The sequence below is a fragment of the Orycteropus afer genome, unplaced genomic scaffold, assembly GCF_000298275.1.
Source record: "Orycteropus afer afer isolate SDZICR_OR568_19922 unplaced genomic scaffold, OryAfe1.0 scaffold00064, whole genome shotgun sequence".
NCBI lineage: Eukaryota > Metazoa > Chordata > Mammalia > Tubulidentata > Orycteropodidae > Orycteropus > Orycteropus afer.
The window spans coordinates 3,361,712-3,383,184 of NW_006921651.1; the positions used below are offsets into that span (position 1 = coordinate 3,361,712).

Here is a 21,473-nt window from a genome sequence, read left to right on the forward strand (position 1 = left end):
TATTACCAGGGCCATATTTTCCAACTACCATTGATTGTTCTTTGTTTGCAACTTTCGCATTCCAGTCACCAGTGATAATTAACACATCTTGATTGCATGTTTGATCAATTTCAGACTGCAGAAGTTAGTAAAAATCTCCAATTTCTTCATCTTTGGCTTTGGTGGTTGGTGTATAAATTTGAATAATGGTATGAACTAGTCTTCCCTGTAGGTGTATAGATATTGTCCTATCACTGACAGCATTGTACTTCAGGATAAATCTTGAAATATTCTTTGTGATAATGAATGCCATGCCATTCTTGTTCAGTTTGTCATTCCTGGCATAGTAGATGATATGGTTGTCTAATACAAAATGGCCAAAACCAGTCCATTTCAGCTCACTAATGCCTAGGATATTGATCTTTATGCGTTCCATTTAATTTTTGACAACTTCCAATTTTCCTAGATTCATACTTTGTATATTACATGTTTTAATTATTAATGTATGTTTGCAGCTGTTTTCTTCCCATTTTGAGTTGTGCCACATCAGCAAATTGAGGTCCCAAAAGCTTTACTCCATCCCCATCATTAAGGTCAGCTCTACTCTGAGGAGGCAGCTCTTCCCCAGTCACATTTTGAGTGCCCTATGACCTAAGGGGGCTCATCTTCTAGCACTATATCAGACAGTGTTTCAGGGTTATTCATAAAGTTTTCCAGTAATATATCAGAGAGTGTTTCACTGCTATTAATAAGGTTTTCACTGGCCATTTCTTTTGAGAAGTGAATGACCCCTTCCTTCTTCTGAATCTGGCTTAGTCTGGAAGCTCCACTGAAACCTGTCCACCATGGGTGACCCTGCTGGTATTTGAAATACTGGTGGCACACCCTCCAGCCTCACAGCAACACACAAGCCATCACAGTACAATAAACTGACAGACACATGCGTTAGTTGCATAAAAAAGTGGTACTTGAGGTTATTAGTTTTTGTCCAGGAGTCCCTAAATAGCCATCTGTTTCTAACCAAAAGACTAAGAATGACCTCAAGTACTGGGTTGAAAAGGGAGAGCATAGTAAACCTGTGCATGGATTTCTCCACACTCTGCCTATATATCCTCATTACTATGTCGTTGTAATAAATCTTAGCCATGATCATGTTGATCCATATGCTTTGTTTTAGTAAGTGGACATCTTGGGGTCTCCCAAAATAGAAATGAAACTTTCTGTTTGAATGAAGTAACTTAGGAGATATTTACAGCCAGGTAGCTTTTAAAAATCAGCATGTAAAATTGAAAGCAATTTCACTGTTTATCATCAGATGAATTGATACATACTTTATGATCTGTGCACACAATGGAACCATTTGCAGCTACTGGAGAGCTAACTACTCCAAAAGATATCCATAGTACATTAAGTTTTGTTTCTCTTTATGAATTTATAGAATATATATGGCATGATCCCATTTTTGTCAAAAACAAATAACACAACAAAACCACATGCACTTGTAACATCTAGGGCCATACACATCAAACTTAGTAAATGAGTGACTTCTGAAATTAGGATTTTAAGATTGAAGTATGGGAAGAATCATCATTTTTCACTTTCTCCCCTTCTATTTTTTTTTTAATTTGTTATTATATACTCATCTAAAGGAGCTCTGGTGGAGCAGTGCCTAAGGCATTTGACTGCTAACCAGAAGGTTGGTGGTTCAAACCCACCAGCCACTCCGTGGAAGAAAGGTGGGGCAATCTACTTCCTTAAAGATTTACCACCTTGGAAACCTAATGGGGGTCGCTATGAGTTGGAATCGACTCAATAACAGTGAGTTTTTTGAGTATATACTCATCTATGTTATTTGAATTTATTATATTGAATTTTAATTAAGAAAAATAAGGCTTATGAAAATTCAAGGTTGAAAAAAATATATAGTAAGCAAGTCATAAATGTACATATACTATGTGGTGAAGCCCACTAAGAATGATGGTCTCTGGGTGGCTGAATACTTAATAAAAACATAATGATAGTTTCTAAATTCTTTAATTTTTCATGGATCTCAATTCTGTGCTCAAGATCTGCTATCATTACTTTTGAATAATTTTGCAAACAAATAGCAATCTGCCAATTTTAAACATGGTAAAAGTAAAGCACAAAAATTGTCACTCATCTAAGATTATATGATAATTTGAAATATTCATTATGAGATAGAACAGGGATTAGCAAACTATAACCATTTAAACTATGGGTCAAAAGTAGCCTACCACCTGTTTCTATAAATAAAGTTTTATTAGAACAGAACCACACTTTGGCTGCTTTATGCTACCATGGCAGAGCTGAATAGATGGCAATAAAGATCAATGGCTCACAAAGCTAAGATATTTAATATTTGACTCTTGACAGAAAAATTTTGCTGACCCCTTAGATAGTAATGGGTTTGTTTTGGCATACTAAATAGGGACATTAGGTGATTGTGGCAATTAAGTAATATTTATTAATAAGGTATTGAGGACTTGACCCCATTTTAAGGCAGTGGGTAAAAAGCACTTAGTGAGAAATTTGCATTTTTATCTTAGCAAGTAAATATACTTGAATTTATTATAATATAGTAAATACCTGTACAACAATATCATTTTTTCTAGAGAATTTTATATAGAAATAGGTGTATCTTAGTGCTCTGACATTTCTAAAGGGCTGAAAAGACCTTGAGATTGTTTCATCTATAAAACAGTTAACTCAATGTGGGCTATAATGCAGTGTTATGCTTAAATTGACATACAGGACATCATTGGAGAATGAGATATTTCCCATAAGATAATTTTTTGAGGTAACTGTGGCTTGCCTTTTAAGCAGAATGCCTTTTAAAAAAAAAATCATTTCATTATGAAAAACTTTCAAAAATTTGCCTTCTTGTGCCGTTTTATGTTGAATATATTGAACATGATTTAACTTGTTCTCAGAGATTCAAGGAAATCATTTTGAACATCAGTTCTACTGTGTGCTATTGTACTGCTATGTCCTCAGATGCACTTTCCACTTTACCTTATTTCCTTTACATAAAACTCTTCAAATAAATTTTAAAAACCTCTCTCGAGAGCATTTAATCGGTTGTAGTTCCTAAGGCACTTGACTGCTAACCAAAATGTTGTTTGTTCAAACGCACCAGCCACTCCTCAGAATGAAGATTGGGCAATCTACTTCCGTAGTGATACTGCCTTGGAAACCCCATGAGGGGTCGCTGTGAGTCGGAGACAACTCTACAGCACATAACAACAACAACAACAATCTGGGAATAATTATGTTGATATTTCTTTATTTTTGTTGGATGAGTTGTTGAAGTAGGGAAGCAATCTGACTTCAGTATTTGTCTGTAGGTAGATATCATCTGTGGTGATCATCTGCTGGAGCAGTATCAAACTCTGAGAGAAATCCGACGTGCAATAGGTGATGCAGCAATGCAGGTAGGTCTCATGCCTTTGCCTGACAGATAAGTTATGTGTGAAAGGAAAAAGTTCTGCATTAACAGTAAAATGTCAATAAGTATTTTATAATCTTCTTAAAATTATTTGGACTATAAGTAATAATTATAACTAATATTTATTGCATGTTTACTGTTTGCTAGGCACTGTTTTAAGTAGTTTCTGTGGACTGGTTACCTAGTTCTGAGGGGGTAAAGGCAGGTGACTGCTAATGGGTATAGGATTTCTTTTTGAGGTGATGAAAATGTTCTAAAATTGATGGTGGTGATGATGGCATAACTCTGAATATACTAAAGCCATTGAATTTTATACTTCAAATGGGTGAATTTTATGGTATATGAATTAAATCTCAATAAAGTTGTCATAAAATACAAAACCAAAAAAAAACCTAATCTATGATGGAAAAAAAATCAAAACAGTGGTTGCTTTGTTGCTGGGGACAGGGGTTGACTGGGAAGGCCCATGAGGGAATCTCTGGTGGTGATGTTAATCGTCTGTCTCAATAAGGGATTTGAGTTAAGCAGACAAATTCATACATGTCATCTATATGATGATTAAAATGGTTTTCTGAAATTTCATACTGATAATTTTTATTCTGTATAAGTAGCCCAGTTTCCAATGTAACAAATTTGAAAGGCTAGGAATTTTACCACCATTGTTAATATAAGTCACTGTAAAAAATATGTTTTTCTTAACTATTTTCCTAATGATACTTAAACTGTTTTTTAAAAATTACAAGTTTTCATATGCTAGTAAAACATGTCTAATTGAGCATCAGAAGGATAAATTGCTCAAGGGCTAATTGTTCTTCTTAATGTGAGATTACAGGTTGTAATTATCCTTTTCTTATAGGCACTCTTGTGTTATTGTAATACACCAGTTTGTCACAGTAGCAAAGGTAATTGGTGGTAAAATAATTAAGGTCCATCATTTTTTTTAAGGACTGTCATTATTTTATGTGTGATTTAAAAAGGAATTGGTCATCTTTGTGTTTCTTTATAACTGGCTTTGTCATTGAAATATAAAGTATTTTTACAATACATTCAGCCTCCCCATACAATGAGATGGTTTTAGAATTTAGTGAAAAGAATCTTCAAACTGTTTAGATTGGAAAATGAGAAGATAAACAAAAACTCATTGATGAGCCTGCCAGGTTAATATAGGAACAACACATTTATAATGTGAAATTGCTTGAAGCTCAGAGATAAACAATAGTAAATAATACTTCTTGAGCTCTATATTCTAGGTGCAGAAGAACATGTATTACCTTGTGTAATCCTCACTACAACCTGAAAAGATATGAACAATTATTATCCCCCCCTTTTTTTAAATTTTTATTATGAAACAATTTAAGACTTAAGAAAACTTACAGAAATAATAGAGTTTCTGTCTAGATGTCACCCAGCAGCATGCCCTAATATTAGCATCTTGTGTAACCATAGTACAATTATCAAAACGAAGAAATTAATATTGCTATAATACTATTAGGAGATCTGGTGGCATAATGCCTAAGGCATGTGACTGCTGTCCGGAAGGCTGGCAGTTCAAACCCACCAGCTACTCGGAAGGAAGATTGGGCAATCTACTGCCATAGAGGTACTGCCTTAGAAACCCAAGGAGGGGTCGCTATGAGGCAGGATCGACTCGACGGCAGTGAGTTGGTTTGGTTTTGATAATACTATTAACTATAGACTTTATTTGGATTTTATCAATTTTCCCAGTAATGTCTCTTTTCTGTTCCAGGATCTAAATCCAGGATTCCACATTGCGTTCAGTTGTCATGTCTCCTTATTCTCTTCTAATGTGTGACAGCAGTTCCCAAATCCCTTTCTTGTCTTTCATGACCTTGACACTTGCAAAGTTATTTTATAGAATCTTCTATAATTTGGGTTTGTCAGGGGTTTTCTTGTAATTCGATTGAGAGTATGCATTCTTTCCCTATTTTTTTTTTTTTTGGCAAGAATGTCACAGAAGTGATATGCTGCTGTTAGTGCATCATACCAGAACATACATAAAGTTGATGTATCTTAGCACTACTGTTTTTTCCGATTTATAATGAATAAATATTTTGAGGTATTCTGAGACTGTGTTTCTCCTCAAACTTTACCTTCTAGTTTTTAATATCCATTGGTGGATTTACTATTGGCTTTTTTATAGATGAGGTAATAACTACCTATTAAGTAACTTACCTGAAGCCATTTGACTGATTAGTGGTAGAATCAGAAGTCACCTCTTGAAAAAATGTAACCTAAAGCCTCGGTTTGTCAGGGGGATAGTTGGGTACATTTTTCAGGTGATTATTTAATCATTCAGTTATATGTTTCCAGGAATATGGCACCATACCAATAGTCTACATTTTAGTAACAACAGATATTGGAAAAAATCTTCATAAAATATAAAAGCAAGATGATTTCTTTGCCACATAAAATATACTTAGGTATGAAGAAAACATAAGGTCGAATGTTATGTCAAAAATGGGTCTGTGCCCTCGGAGGGGATCTGTGTAGGAGATCCTGGATAGAGTGGGAGAACAATGTGGAACATAACTCAAAATCATTTGAGGAGGAAAAAAAAGGGGACCAGGTTTGTGGTCTGATAGTGACTCTTTACCATAGCTTAGAAATCCTGACTTCTGTCTTCTTTGTTTGGCACCATTAAGTCTTAGAGCCTACATTTCTGTGGTCAGCTGGTAACTGACCTGTCATCACAAACTTCAGATATCTTAGAAAATGTTGGGTGTCTTTTTAAAATTAAGCTTGATTAGAAATGTAAGAAACTGGGACTAAAATCCCAGTGTTAATGGAGTGGGTAGAAAATATGACCTCAATTCAAGAAATATTTGCAGAGCACTATGCTGGACAAATTCAGAGATGATTAAATCCTGGAGCTCAATAGCCCATGATATAAGCAAAGTCCTTGTTGGTAACCTAAGTTTCATGTTGTTGTCATGTGCCATCGAGTCGGACCCAACTCATAGTGACCCCTCCTTGGGTTTCTGAGGCAGTAGCACTACAGAAGTAGATTGTCCAACCTTCCTTCCGAGAAGCAGCTGGTGGATTTGAACCGCCAGCCTTCTGGTTAGCAGTCAAGTACCTTAAGCACTATGCTATCAGAGCTCCTTAAGTTTCATAGAATCTCCCAAAATCTTACTAGATTAATAAGTGACTGCAAAGGGAAAGCTAGGATGTGGTTAGTGAAGGAAAGAAGGGTAGGTAGTAGCTGAGATCTGGGCAGACATTTACCAGGATGGTAAGAATTTTGGATTTTAATTGAGTGGGGTGGGATATTATTGGACTGAAATGACATCATCTGACTCACTCTGGTTAGATAGTTAAAATTGACACTATGAATGGAAGGGATATATATATGTATGTACACATACATATAATTTATATATTCACATATATTTCTGTAAGAAATATCATAGCATCTAGATATAAATTTGTTATAAGTATAATCATATCATTTCTTAAAATATGGTTTTATATATGTATTGAGGTTTTGAGATCTTGAAACAGCTTGTAAGCTATACTTCCAGTTTTATACCTCTGTGTATCAATTTACTGTTTTGGAAATGATGTTTTTCATTTCTGAAACATAGTTACATGCAAAATTAACATTATGTCAAGTGTAATTTGTATGCTTGTAAAAATGTTAATGGAGTCTTTCTATTTGTATTATAATAAAAATTCATTTACTTTGATTAGGCCCATTGGGAGCTCTGGTGGCGTAGTACCTAAGGCATTTGACTGCTAACCAGAAGGCTGGCAGTTGAAACCCACCAGCCATTCTCAGAAGGATGATTGGGCAATCTATTTCTGTAGTGATACTGCCTCGGAAACCCATGGAGGGGTTGCTATGAGTTGGATCTGACTCAGTGGCATTGTGTTTTTTGAGAGGCCCATTAATCTAAAACAGATCTGATGATCCATGGGCCAAAGGTGGTATGGGATTGTGCTGTACTTGGCTTATTCTGTGTTTGAAATATTTTTAAATTTAAACTCTATTAGATATACATCTAAGGAGCTCTGGTGACGTATTGGGTAAGGCATTTGGCTGGTAATCAGAATGTCGGTGGTTCAAACCTACCAGCTACTCTGCAAGAGGAAGACGAGGCAATCTACTTCCCCAAAGATTTATAGCCTGGGAAATCCAGTGGGGGTTTCTATGAGTCAGAATCAACTCGATGGCAGTGAGTGAGTAGATAATGTGTCTGCTGTTTGGTTTACCACTAGTCACCAACATTCCTTATTGGCTTCACACATCTGGCCCATGTATTCATTTATGTTACTTTCTTGGCCCCTGTAAGCATTTGTATTTGTGAACTGTTTGCTAGAATTCTGGCAAGTTTTTACTGGAGTTGCAAGGAATAGAAGCCAGATTGCAGTGAGTTGAGTAGTGAATGAGAAATGAAGAAGCGAGCTATGGAAAAGCTTAATAAAGAAGAAAAAAAATACAGAATAACAGATCCAATTGGAACTGCCATGCTCCCTTCCTGTGTTGCCCATGGCAAGATCACTGCTCATGGCACACTTTCCCAGTGAGTCCACGGCAAGATCAATGCTCATGGCACTTTCCCAGTGAGTTCACGACAAGATCAATGCTCATGGCACACTTTCCCAGTGAGTCCACAGCAAGATCAGTGCTCATGGCACTTTCCCAGTGAGTCCCCTGTGTTACCTTGTTTCCCATTCCACCGGAGACTAGAAACCATACTTAAAAACGTAGACTGCTTGTTAGATGCTGCCTTGGGAAGAACACAGAGAATTAAGACCTGATATCAAGAGAGGAGACAGAAACCCACAAAAAGCATATTAAAGAGTTAAGATTAAGGGGTTATCGGAGAGTCATTTAGTATAAGGTTAAGTTGTCCCACAACCCCTGAGCACATCACTGTATTATAGACAGTACAGATGCTGTTCATAATTATGACCCTGAGTCATCAAGGAAGGACTACATTATACTGAATAATATTTAAGGAGAAAGGAAAGTATATGGTCTATTTTAGACTGTATTAAACAGGTAAGAGTTTCATCACTTATAATAGTAGTGAGCTGTATTTACATGGAAATGAACATTTCTTAACAAATCCATGATGTTTTATGATAATGAGTCTTCTTTAGAATTACCAATGCCTCAGTAATCTAGTAAGTAGTCTGTGGAGAAGGGAAGCTGCATCTCTTTTAGTTCTGTTGGAGAATTGTTTCATCATAAATAACCCTGGCTAACTATGGTAGTTTCAGAAATGACTCCTGAGAATCATTAAAAAGATACATTGACAAGGAAAATGTTTGGTATGAGGTGAGCAAATAAACAAGTATATTTATCTCTGGTCCTTTATTCTCCTTAAATAAAATTTCACTTCAGGATTGGGTTATGAAAAAATAAACAAGCTTCACTTCAATCATTTCTATAACTGGTTTTCAACTAAGTGCAAAGTACTTTCTCTTTTCTCTTCAGGATGGTCTGCTTGTCCTTCATTATGGTCTTGTGGTTTCTCCTCTAAAAATAACTTGAAGATTCTAGAACAAAGTGAAGAGGCTTCTGGAGTACTGCATCTCACCAAAGATTTCTATGAAACATGTAATTGCTACCACTTTGTGCTGTTTTAGTTACAATTTATCTATTTTCAGCACCAAAAACAATAGCATTTATAAGTATAACTTAGAATGATGGAATGCACTATTTTACTAGAGACTCTCTATAAAAAACATATAGCTCAGGGGGAAAATTCCAAAACATTGAATTTTAGAATTCTTTTTGATTGAAAATGCTTTGACCTTGATTTTGCTTCATTATCTCAATCAAATCAGTTACCATGTTCTTCACTGAGTCATCTCCCTTTCAAGTTGGTGGTTGAGATTCTGCTCTCAGGGATGGCATCAGTTGGTCCTTTTGGAAAGCAGTTTGCTTTTGAACTGAAGATACAAAACCAGTCTTTGTTAAATTGCAGGGTGTGCTCTCAAACAAAGACCAAAACATCAGCCACTTTTGCATGTTGCCTTCGTATTTCCAACAAAGACCAAAATATCAGCCACTTTTGCATGTTGCCTTCGTATTTCCAACTTGTATTTATTTATTTTTTTTAATACCAGCAACACTACTAAATGGATGTTACTCAATTCTAAAATGAGTGAAAGAACATCTTTCTGTGTGAACAGACTGTTTCCTATAGGGTTTATGGTTCATATTATAAGCCTTCAGTGTAATAAGACTTTCTTAATATTATCTTACAGCAAGGTGACTCTGCTATAATACATTAATTTGGTTACTGTTTATTATAATTGAGTACATAATGTGGTGGTTGATCTCCTGTAATGGCACAGCTTCTGAAAATAATAGAAAATTTTAGGTAAATTGGAAAAGTTTACACGATATGTACTCATTGTTTCCTCATTAAATGAGTTTAATGTTTATTTTCCTATTATTTTTTTCAATTGTGTATAGGAAGAGTGTGAACTCAATTACTTGCATGCAAAAACTTCACTTTTAAACATTATTTTGCTTAAAATAATTGTGACACTTTCTAAAATAAATATTTTGTAGACCCTGTTTCTCAGCAAAATTTCCAAGCCTGTATAGAAATGATCATGAAATTGGACAAGGATTGGCAATTGTTTTATGAAGAATTTGTTAATTGTGTATAAATATCTTCTAAAATACAAATAAAATTTTATTTTAACTTATTTTGAAATATTAGTGTTTACTATGGACTGTTTAAAAATAACCAAAGCCTTTTAAAAGACAAGGTGTCAGCAGGGCTTCAGGCCAAAGGGGCAGCTTAGTCCAACACACCCTACAGCAAAAGCTGAGAAACTAAATGAAACAGATACAGAAAGCAATCATGGAACCCTGAACGTCAAATGAAAGGATAAAGTAGATCAAATACTGCTTCAAAGAAGAAACAGTGAACAAGAAGAGATAGAAAGGAGAGGGGCCCTGGTTGCTAGTCTGACACAGTGTGGCATTTTGAGACAGCAGCAATCCCAGGTGAGAAGCACAGAAGTCAACTTTGTGGAATTCCCAATAAGACATAGAGTAACTGTAGACATAGAGTGAAATAAGGTCCTGATTGCTGACTGCAGCTAATAGCAAGAGTTCAGGCAGGCATGATTGTCCAGTGATCAAATGAGCATGCTCCCTTTCCCCACAACCTCTCACTTATTAGCAACACGTACTGCCCCATCCCTGCAGCCCCAACGTCCAGGGACCAAGGCATAAGCCCACTGACTCACTCCCTACCCAGCCCCCGTTGTCACTTTTCTCCCTGCCCAACAACCATGCCAAGCAGCAGCAGGCCACTGCAGCACAGCCACCAGTCCCACCCCCCCTTCCTGCCTGCTGACCCAGCCCAGCTCCCTCCCACCACCCAGTGAGAGGCATCAGGAAAAACCCACTCACCTCTCCCTCCCCCTTCCTCTGCCCACTGCTTGCCCCTCTCCCCGCTGCTGGGAAAGGGGCAGTGAGGATGTAATCATACATATCCCCCCATCATGTGAGAGTTGGAGGCAGCATGACTTATGCAACCACCCACCACTCGCCTCCCCCATTCAGCAGGAGGTGGTGACCACACCCCCAGTAGCCAGTGACACCCACGACATCTACCACTCCAACCACTTGGCAAGTGCCACTGCCTGCACCACTGGACCAAGGACAGCCAGCCAACCCTTTCTTAGCCACCCTGCAAGACGAGCAAACAAACCCACACTCACACCCAGTAGCCACCCCACCCACCCAGAAACAGGTAGTGAATGCTCCAGTGCAGCCACACTAGTGACTAGAGTAGCATACCCATTACACCTGCCCAGGTACATCAAAACAACAATCAGAATGCAGTAAACAAAAATATAATTAATATAACACTGTAATGCCTTGGAAAGAACAGACACTATCCAGGCTCCACCAAATGGCCAAAATAAAGAACTAGCAAACCTCCCTGAGGAAATGATAATGAAACTACCTGATAAGGAATTCAAAAGACATATATATGTATACATATATATGTGTGTGTATATATACGTGTATATATATATATATACACACATATATATATATACACACACATACACATATATGTGTGTGTGTGTATATATATTTATATATATATACACACGTATATATACACACACATATATATATATGGCTCTCCAGAAGATAAAAGAGCTCTGGTGGCATTGTGGTTAAAGCACTGATTGGGCTGCTAACCAAAAGGTCAGCAGTTCAAACCCACCAGCAGGAAAAAGATGAGGCCGTCTGCTTCCATAAAGATTTAAGCCTTGGAAACCCTCTGTGGCAGTTCTACTCTTTCCTATAGGGTTGCAATGAGTTGGAAATGTCAGTGGCAGTGGTTTTGGTTTTCGGAAGACATCAAGGAAAACACAGACAAAATTCTAGAAGAACTCAGAAAAACTGTACAAGAGGAAAATGACAAATAGACAATTAGAAACCATATAAAAATAGCAACTAGAAGTCCAGACAATTGACACTAAAATTTCAGAAATAAATAAAGGCTTGGAAGGACAAAGGAATCAATGGAAATCAGTTGAATACAGGACAAAACCCTTGATAACAATCTGTTAGAAGAAAAATTTAAAAGAAGAAAACGAAGACTTAAGAGTATGTGAGACACTATCAAGAAGAGTGATTTATATGTGATCAGAATTCCAGAACAGGAAGAGACAAAAAAAATAAGCACAGAAAATTTTTTGAAAATTGTCTGGCAGAAAACTTTCCTAATATGATGAAAGATGAGAAGATTTTCATCTAAGAAGCTCAATGAACCCCAAATAGGATAAACCCCAAAAGAAAATCACTGAGACACATCATAATCAAACTTCCCAAAGACAAAGAATCCTGAGAGCAACTCAACCCGCTGCCGTCAAGTCAGGTCTGATTTGACTCCTTGGCTTTCCAAGGCGATATCACTACAGAAGTAGATTGCCCAACTTTCCTTCCAGGGTGTGGCTGGTGGTTCACCCACCAGCCTTCTGGTTAGTAGTCAGATGCCTTACACACTATGCCACCAGAGCTCCCGAGAGCAACTCAGGGAAAAACAAAATGCTACCCTATAAACAGGAAGCAATAAGACTAAGCTCTGATGTTTTTATTGTTTTCTTTGCAGAAGCCTTGCAGGCAAGAAAGCAGTGGGATGACATATATAAAACCCTGAAAGACAAAAAAATAAAAAAAAAGCCAACAAGAATTATGTATCTAGCAAAACTGTCACTGATGTACCAGGGCAAAGTTAGGACATTTTCAGATAAAGAGAAATTAAAGGAATTTGTAGAAACCAGATCAATCTTACAAGAAATACTAAAGGAAATTCTTTGGATAGAGAACCAGCAGTGCCAGACAACAAATTGAAAAAGAAAAAGACCAACAAAATGACAGCAGTAAATTCATATCAATAATTACACAATGTAAATGGATTAAAAAGGAGCTCTAGCAGTGTAGTGCCTAAGCCACTTGACTGCTAACCAGAAGGCTGGTGGTTCAAACCCACCAGCCACTCCTCGGAAGGAAGATGGGGTAGTTTACTTCTGCAGTGATACTGCCTCGGAAACCCAAGGAGGGGTTGCTATGAGTTGGGTCCGACTCGACGGCACATAACAACAACAACAAATGGATTAAGTGCACCAGTCAAGACTGAACGGCGGAATGAATAAGAAAATATGCCTACAAGAGACACACCTTAGACACAAGATAAAAATAAGCTAAATATCTGGTGGCATAGTGCCTAAAGCATTAGACTGCTAATCAGAAGGTTGGCGGCTCAAACCCACCAGCCACTCTGTGGAAGGAAGACTGAGCAATCTACTTCCATAAAGATTTACTGCCTCGAAACCCAATGGGGGTCACCGAGTTGGAATCGACTTGATGGCAGTGAATTCTTTTTTATCAAAATATGGAAAAAAATTATAAAATACCTTTATATTTTATATACTATTGTATACATATATGTAAAAAATCAAACTCATTGTCGTCAAGTCAGATCCAACTCATAGTGACCCCTCCTTGGGTTTCCAAGGCAGTATCTCTATGAAAGTAGATTGCCCAGTCTTGCTTCCGAGGAGTGGCTGATGGGTTTGAACCGTCAGCCTTCTGGTTATCAGTCAAATGCCTTAGGCACTGTGTTAGACTGGGTTCTCTAGAGAAACAAAACCAGTAAAGCTTATATATAGAGAAAGAAATTTATCTTAGGAAAATGGCTCACACACTTATAGAAGCTGGCAAGTTCAAAGTTCTTGGATCAAACATCAAGCTGGAGGCTTTTCCCAACTCACGCAGCTGCAGGGGCTGAGGAGCTCAAGGTTAGCAGACAGTATACTGGCTGTTGATTCCAACAAAAAACAAATCCAAGATCAGGCTGAACGGTGGATTGTTCGCTCATGGACAGTTGTAGGCAGCACAACAGAATCTCGATCCACAGAAGAGTGTCTCTTTTCTCAGGATGTCCATAAATATACTGGAAGCAGGCCACACCCCTAGAGAAACTCCCTTTCAACAGATTGGCTGCTCAAAACATATTCATCTGATCCCATCATGGGAATAACCACATCACAACTGCTTAAACCACACAGAATTGTGGTCCAGCCAAGTTGATACACAGCTCCAACTATCGCAGGCACTATGCCACCAGACCTCCTATATACTATTCAATCACTATATAATGATTAAAGGGTTGATCCAACAAGAAGACCTAATCATATTATCTATGCACCCATTGAAAGAGCTTCAGAATACATTAACAGAATTGAAAAGATAAATAGAAAACTCCATAAGAATAGTATGAGACTTTAACATATCACTTTCAATGAAAGAACAACTAGAAAGAAATTCAACAAAGATACAGAAACTCTAAACAACAAAATCAACCAGCTTGGTTTTGTAGACATATACAGAACACTCTGCCCAATAACAGCACAGTCCATTCTTTTCCAGCACACAGATCATTCTCCAGAATCAACCATATGTTAGATCATAAAGCAAGCATTGATAAAATTAAAAAACATTGAAATAATACAAAGCATCTTCTCAGACCACAGCACTATAAGACATCAAAAACAAGAAGAACGAGGAGAAAAAATATATGGAAATTAAATAACAACCTGTTTAAAAACCAATGATTAATAGAAGAATTTATTTTATTTTAATTCCTAGAATCAAAAGAGAATGAAACACAACATACCAAAACCTTTGAGACACCTCAAAAGCTATGCTTAGAGGTCACTTTATAAGAATAAATGCACAACACGTCAAAAAAGGAAGAAAACCAAAATCACCACCTTAGTCCTATAACTCCAACAAATGGAAATAAGAGTAGCAAAAAAGAAACTCCTCAACATAATCAAGGGCATACACAAAACCAACAGCCAACATTATTATTCTCAACAGAGAGAGAACAAGAACCAGACAAGTATATCCCTTTATCCAACTATATATATATATATATATATAAAATACATCATGACCAGGTGGAGTTGATACCAGGAAGGCAAGGATGGTTGAACATTAGAAAATCAATCAATGTAATCCACCACATAAATAAAAAGGAGCTACATGATCCTATCAATCAATGCAAAAAAATGCATCTGATAAAATCCAATACCCTTTCCTGATAAAAGCTCTCAGGCAATAAGAATAGGAGGGAAATTCCTCAACATAATTAAGGGCATACACACAAAACCAACAGCCAACATTATTCTCAACAGAGAGAGAATGAGAATCAGACAAATACCTTTTATCCTTATTATTCAACACTCTTACTCAACATTGTACTGTTAGTCCTGTTGTTGTTGTTGTTGTGTGCTGTCAAGTCAGACCCAACTCATAGCAACCCCTCCTTGGGTTTCCAAGGCAGATCACTACAGAAGTAGATTGCCCAACCTTCCTTCTGAGGAGCAGCTGGTGGGTTTGAACCGCCAGCCTTCTGGTTAGCAGTCAAGTGCCTTAGGCACTACACTACCAGAGCTCCCAGTGGAAGTCCTAGCCAGAGCAATAAGCTAAGAAAGGAAAATAAAAGGCATCCAAATTGGTAAGGAAGACGTAAAACTGTCCCTATTTGCAGATGATATGATCCTAGATATAGAAAATCAGAGATTCTACAAGACTGCTACTGAAACTAATAAAAGGATTCAGCAAAGTGGAAGGGTACAAAAGCAACATACAAAAATCAGTAAGATTCCTCTACACTAACAAAAAGAACTCTGAAAAGGAAATCAGGAAAACAAAACCATTTTTAATAGCTACCCAAAAGATGAAGTACTTAAGCATAAATCTAACCAGAGATACAAAAGACCTATACAAAGAAAACTACAAAACAGTACTACAAGAAACCTAAAGAGACTTACATAAATGTTAGAACATACCATACTCATGGATGGAAACACCTAACATTTTGAAAATGTCAATACTACCCAAAACAATCTGCAGGTATAATGCAGTCCTTATCCAGATTTCATCAACATTCTTCATAGAGATGGAAAAAAAAATCACCATCTTTATATGGGAAGGAAAGAGACCCCAGATAAGCAAAATACTACTGAAGGAGAACAAAGTAGGAGGCCTCACACTTCCTGATCTCAGAACCTACTACACAACCATGGTAGTCAAAACAGCCTGGTACTGGTATGATGACAGACACATAGACCAATGGAACAGAATTGAGGACCCAGAAGTAAATCCATCCACCTATGGACAACTGATCTTTGACAAAGTGCCAAAATCCATTAAATGGGGAAGAGATAGTCTCTTTAACAAATGGTGCTGGCAAAACTGGATATCCATTTGCAGAAAAATTAAACAGGATCTATACTTCACACCATATACAAAAATGAACTCATGATGGACCAAAGGCCTAAATATCCTAAAACTATAAAAGATCATGGAAGAAAAGAAAGGTCAAGCTTAGGGGCTCTAATTTATGGCATAAATAGTCTATCAAACTGAAAATTCACAAACAGCAGAAGATAAACTAGATGACTGAGACCTCCTAAAAGCTAAACACTTAACATGCATCAAAGACTTCACCTAAAGGGTGAAAAGACTATGTAGGAGATCCTGGATAGAGAGGGAGAACAATGTGAAACAAAACTCAAAATCATTTGGGAGAAAAAAAGGGGGGAGCAGGTTTGCTGGTCTGATAGAGCCTGGTGGGACCACTGAGACTATGGTCCCTAGCTGCCCTTCAGGTCTGGAATTGAACCCACATCTGTGGCTTCCAGCCAAACAAAAGACAGTCATAGGAGTTGAACATGTACTTGAGGTAGATACACTCCTTGGAGAGAACAATCATGGGAGAAAGAAGGGCTGTTTATGCACAGGAAGACAGTTCAGGGGACAGGAGTGCATGGAGGGATGGACACAGGGAAGAGGTAACTATCAGAAAGAAGTGGGAGGGAAGCTGTTGCATTGGGATAAATTGTAGTCAATGTCATGAGACAATGTGTGTGTGAACTGCTGTATGGAAAGTGAATTTGCTCTGTAAACTTTCACCCACATCACAATTTAAATAAATAAATAAAAAGGGTAAAGAGAGAACATATAGACTGGGAAAACATTTTGGCAATGACATGCATGACAAGGAACTCATCTCTAAAATTTATAGAAACCTCCAATACCTCAACAACAAAAATACAATCCAGTTAAAGAATGAGCAAAGGCTATGAACAAACATTTCACCAAAGAAGACATTCAGGCAGCAAACAAATACATGAAGAGATGCTTACAATCAGCCATTAGAGAGATGCAAATCAAAGAAACAATGAAGTATCATCTCACCCCTGCTAATAATAGCAATGATCAAAAAACCAGAAAATTACATATGCTGGTGAGAGTGGCAAGATTGAAACATTCATACACTGCTGTTGGGATTTTAAAATGGTACAACCACTGTGGGAAATAGTATGGTACTTCCTTAAACATTTAGAGATATAATATGATTCAGCAATATATATATCCTACTTTGTGATTTGTGAAAGCTTGCAAGTGGCCATCTAAGATACAACTGTTGGTCTCTTCCCATCCGGAGCAGAGAAGAATGAAAAAAATGAAAGACACATGGAAACAATTAGTCCAAAGGACTAATGGACCACATGAACCACATCCTCTGCTAACTTGAGACCAGAAGAGCTAGATGGTGCCCACCTACCACTACCAACTGCTCTGGAATCATAATAGAAGGTCCTGGACAAAGTGGGAGAAAAAAGTATAATGAAATTCAAAATCATAAAAAAGACCAGATTTACTCTCTGATAAGACACTGGTGGAACCCAAGACCATGGCCTTTAGACACCTTTCAAAGCTGGAACTGAACACCCCCCCAGGGATTATCTTTCAGCCAGACAACAGACAGGCCTACAAGATGAACAATAACATCCATGAGCACACTGCAAAAAAAAAAAAAAAAAAAGCATCGATCCATGTAATTTTAGTTTTGTGTATTTCACTGTACATAAATTATATTTCAATAAAATGCATTTAAAATTTTTTTTAAAAAAATCCATGAGCAATGTGTTCCTCAGGACAATCAACCATACAAATAGGGCAGCATTAGCCCAAAACAAAGTTCAGAAGGCAGGAAGGGGCAGGAGAGTTGGGAAAATAGAAATGGGGAACCCAGAGACAGGAAGAGTGCGTTGCATTGAGGGGGTTGCAACTAATGTCATGAAACAAAATGTTAAATTGTCAAATGGGAAACTAATTTGCTCTGTAAACTTTCACCCAAACCACAATAAAATGTTTTTTAAAAAAAGTGTCTGAATCAAAGTTAAAGTCTGGCATCAAATAAATATTTATTAAACATCTTTACCTTCATTGATTGTTCTGGATGCTGACAATGAACAGAATACTAGCTCTGAAATTAATTGCCTCTTAAATATTTCTTACATAAATTACATAATATTTATTTTTAACCCATGTTAATATATCTCTGTCAGGGATCCTCATGGTCAATGATTCACTAGAAGGACTCACAGAACCCAAAAAAGCTGTTTTACTCATGGTTACGGTTTATTATAGCAAACAGATACATATTAAAATTAACTAAGGGAAAAGGTGCATAGTGTGGAGTTCAAGAGAAACCAGGCAAAAACTTGTAGTAGTTTTCTCCCAATGGAATTAGTTGCACAGACAGTGCTTACGTCTCCGAGAAGCAATGTGCAACACGTATGAAGTGTTGTCAACCAGGGAATCTCACCCAAGCCTTGGTGTCCAGAGGTTGTATTGGGCACTAGTCATGTAGGCATGGAGTACCTGTGTGACTGATCTCAGCTACTCAGACTTCAGCTCCCTGCACCTCTTCCCATAGAGGTCAAACTGATACAGCATGACCCAGGGGCCTATGCATATAAAAGCAAGCATTCATCATAAATCACATTGTTAGCATAAACGATCTGTTTATGATCTCAAATATATAAAGATATTCTTATTTGGAAAGATATTTTCACAGCTCAGAGGTTATATATATCCCAGGAGCCAGTCAAGGACTAATCTTGGAATGTACTGGGTTTGGACAACCCAGGCTTGCTGAGTTAATGCTGTACTATATTCTATGTTAAAAAGGCAATATTTATAAACTGAGATATAAATCATATTTTATAAATAGCTAGATATTTAGTAGCTACTTAGAATGCCCCATTTCTAACAGGAACATTGACTAGAGCAAAGAGAGGAAGTGTTAATTTTTAAAGATCATTGTCTTTAGTTGCTATTGCAGCACTCTTGGTGCAGTGCCTAAGGCATTTGACTTCTAAGGAGAAGATTGGTGGTTCAAACCCACCAGCTGCTCTGTGGAAGGAAGATGGGGCAATCTACTTCCTTAAAGATTTACAACCTTGGAAACCCAATGGGATTACTATGAGTGGGAATCAAATCAATGGCAGAGGGTTTGGTTTTGGTGGTTTTATCTGTAGTTCCTAGACGTGGTAGTTTTTAAATCTCAAAGAAGATTTTACTAACTTTTTTAAGGAAAAAGGTATCCCCCCTGAGGCTCAACTATAGACTTCAAGTAAGCTTTCACCTTCCCCCCGTTTTCCTCAAGTAACTATCCCCATTCATGAATTATAGTAGCGTGGGAAAATATGTTCTTTTAAAGTAGAATATACAATTGCACTTATTTAATAAACACTCCTGCAAAAGAACAAGTCGAAAGCATTCTTTATTGTTTCTTAAACAGTCTGCACCAGTGATCTTAGTTTATCGCACCGTGGTGGCTTGTATTGTATGTTGCTGTGAGGCTGGAGGCTATGCCATCGGTGTTTCAAATGCCAGCAGGGTTGCCCATGGTGGACAGGTTTTAGCAGAGCTTCTGCACTAAGACAGACTGGGAAGAAGGACGGAACTGTCCACCTCTGAAAAAACTGGCCACTGAAGACCTTACGAATAGCAGTGAAACATTGTCTGATATGTTACTCTGACGAGGCAGTCTTTCGTTCTGTTGTACACAGGGTTGCTACGAATCAGAGCGGACTCAACAGCCCCTAACATCAACAAACAGTCTATAGGGTAGATTAGTCTTTTAAGGATGTAGTAAAAGGCAGAGGTAAGTAGTGTAAGAGTGACAAAGAGCTCTATCCTTTCTTTTTCCTCTTTCCTGAACTGAACCTTCAAGAATTCCAAAGAACTGAGTAGAGTATCTACTCAGGGCATCTACCTGGCCCGTTCTTCCTATCAGGTAGCAAACTAAGTAATGAAGGATTCTGATTGACTGGTTTATAAATCTGAAAACATCCCCAAAAGCAGTGTTGTCTTGGGGCTGTATCAACAGAAATACAATTTCAGATCTAGGGAGTTAATAGTTCTAACCTCCAGTGCATTTTGTGTCTAATTCTGGGTAATATACCTTAAAGGATGACACATGGGAAGGTTTCCAGTAGAAGGCAACAGAATGGGGGACATCGAGGAGGAGAGACCTAGACACCAGAAAATAAGAGCAGGGGAACTTAGGTGAGGGTGAGGAGACAATAAGCTGTAGCTGTCTTCAAATAATAAGAGTATCAGAGACTTACACTAGGGAAGAACACTATTGTTGTTGTTGTTATGTGCCGTCAAGTCGTACCCAACTCATAGCGACCCCTCCTTGGGTTTCTGAGGCAGTAGCACTACGGAAATAGATTGCCCCATCTTCCTTCTGAGGAGTGGCTGGTAGGTTTGAACAACCAGCCTTCTGGTTAGCAAGCAAGTGCCTTAGGCTCCTAGAGAAGAACACTAGCAAGAACAAACAAATGCCCTGTCTGGATTTTGGGTCTGTTGTCTGCACTCCTTCCCTTCCTCGCTCTCTTCATTAAATGAGCACAGGGCCTGGATGGAGGTCAGTCTTGCTGCTACTAGCAGCACGTGCATTTGTTTAACTGAGAGCAGATTTTAAAAAATTTTTAACGTGATTTTTTTGAAAGCAGAAACAAACTTAAATATTCAGATTTTCATATGTGTTTAGAAGTAGGTGTATATGAAGGGCAGATGCCAGAGCCTAACTTCAACAGCTAAGGAAAGATCTGTTTGATTGGCACAGCTCACGGATCTCTTTGCTTTTCCCTAAACCCTTTCCGAGTTGATACTACACAAAGATGCCTAAACGTATAGTTTGTGGTAGATGTAGTTTTGCAGAATGCAAGCTTGGCATGTTTCTCTGTTACTCCCTTAAATGTCATCCCAGTCTTTTCTCTGTAGCAAAGGCCATTTCCTCTGGCCAGCCACTCCTCGGAAGGAAGGTTGGGCAATCTACTTCCGTAGTGATACTGCCTCAGAAACCCAAGGAGGGGTCGCTATGAGTCGGAGCCAACTCGATGGCACATAACAACAACAGAGCTTCACTAAGCTTCCTCTCTGCACCATTCTCCTGACTGAGTCAGCCACTTTCTTATTCAGTCTCCAGCAATCCCTCCTGTGGATTCCAAGCTATCACAGACTTTGCACATACTCCTCCCCCTCTCCTAGAGAGATTTTGGCTTTGAATTCCCGAAAGTAATGCCTGTGACCCATTTATTTGTCCTATTCGGTTTGCCCGAAGTGTATTTTCTCTGTTTT

The 21,473-nt window shown here is 37.9% G+C and overlaps 1 protein-coding gene across 1 annotated transcript in view; it reads left to right on the top strand.

Annotated features, from left to right (window-relative positions):
• The window catches only part of PCGF6 (polycomb group ring finger 6), a 29,335-nt gene extending 20,369 nt beyond the window's left edge, over positions 1-8,966 (top strand). The window contains exons 9-10 of the mRNA XM_007939880.2: positions 3,345-3,431; positions 8,910-8,966. Coding sequence (XP_007938071.1) covers positions 3,345-3,431; positions 8,910-8,966 — 144 coding nt within the window. The remainder of the gene's footprint in view (positions 1-3,344; positions 3,432-8,909) is intronic.
• The last annotated feature ends 12,507 nt before the right edge of the window (positions 8,967-21,473 follow it).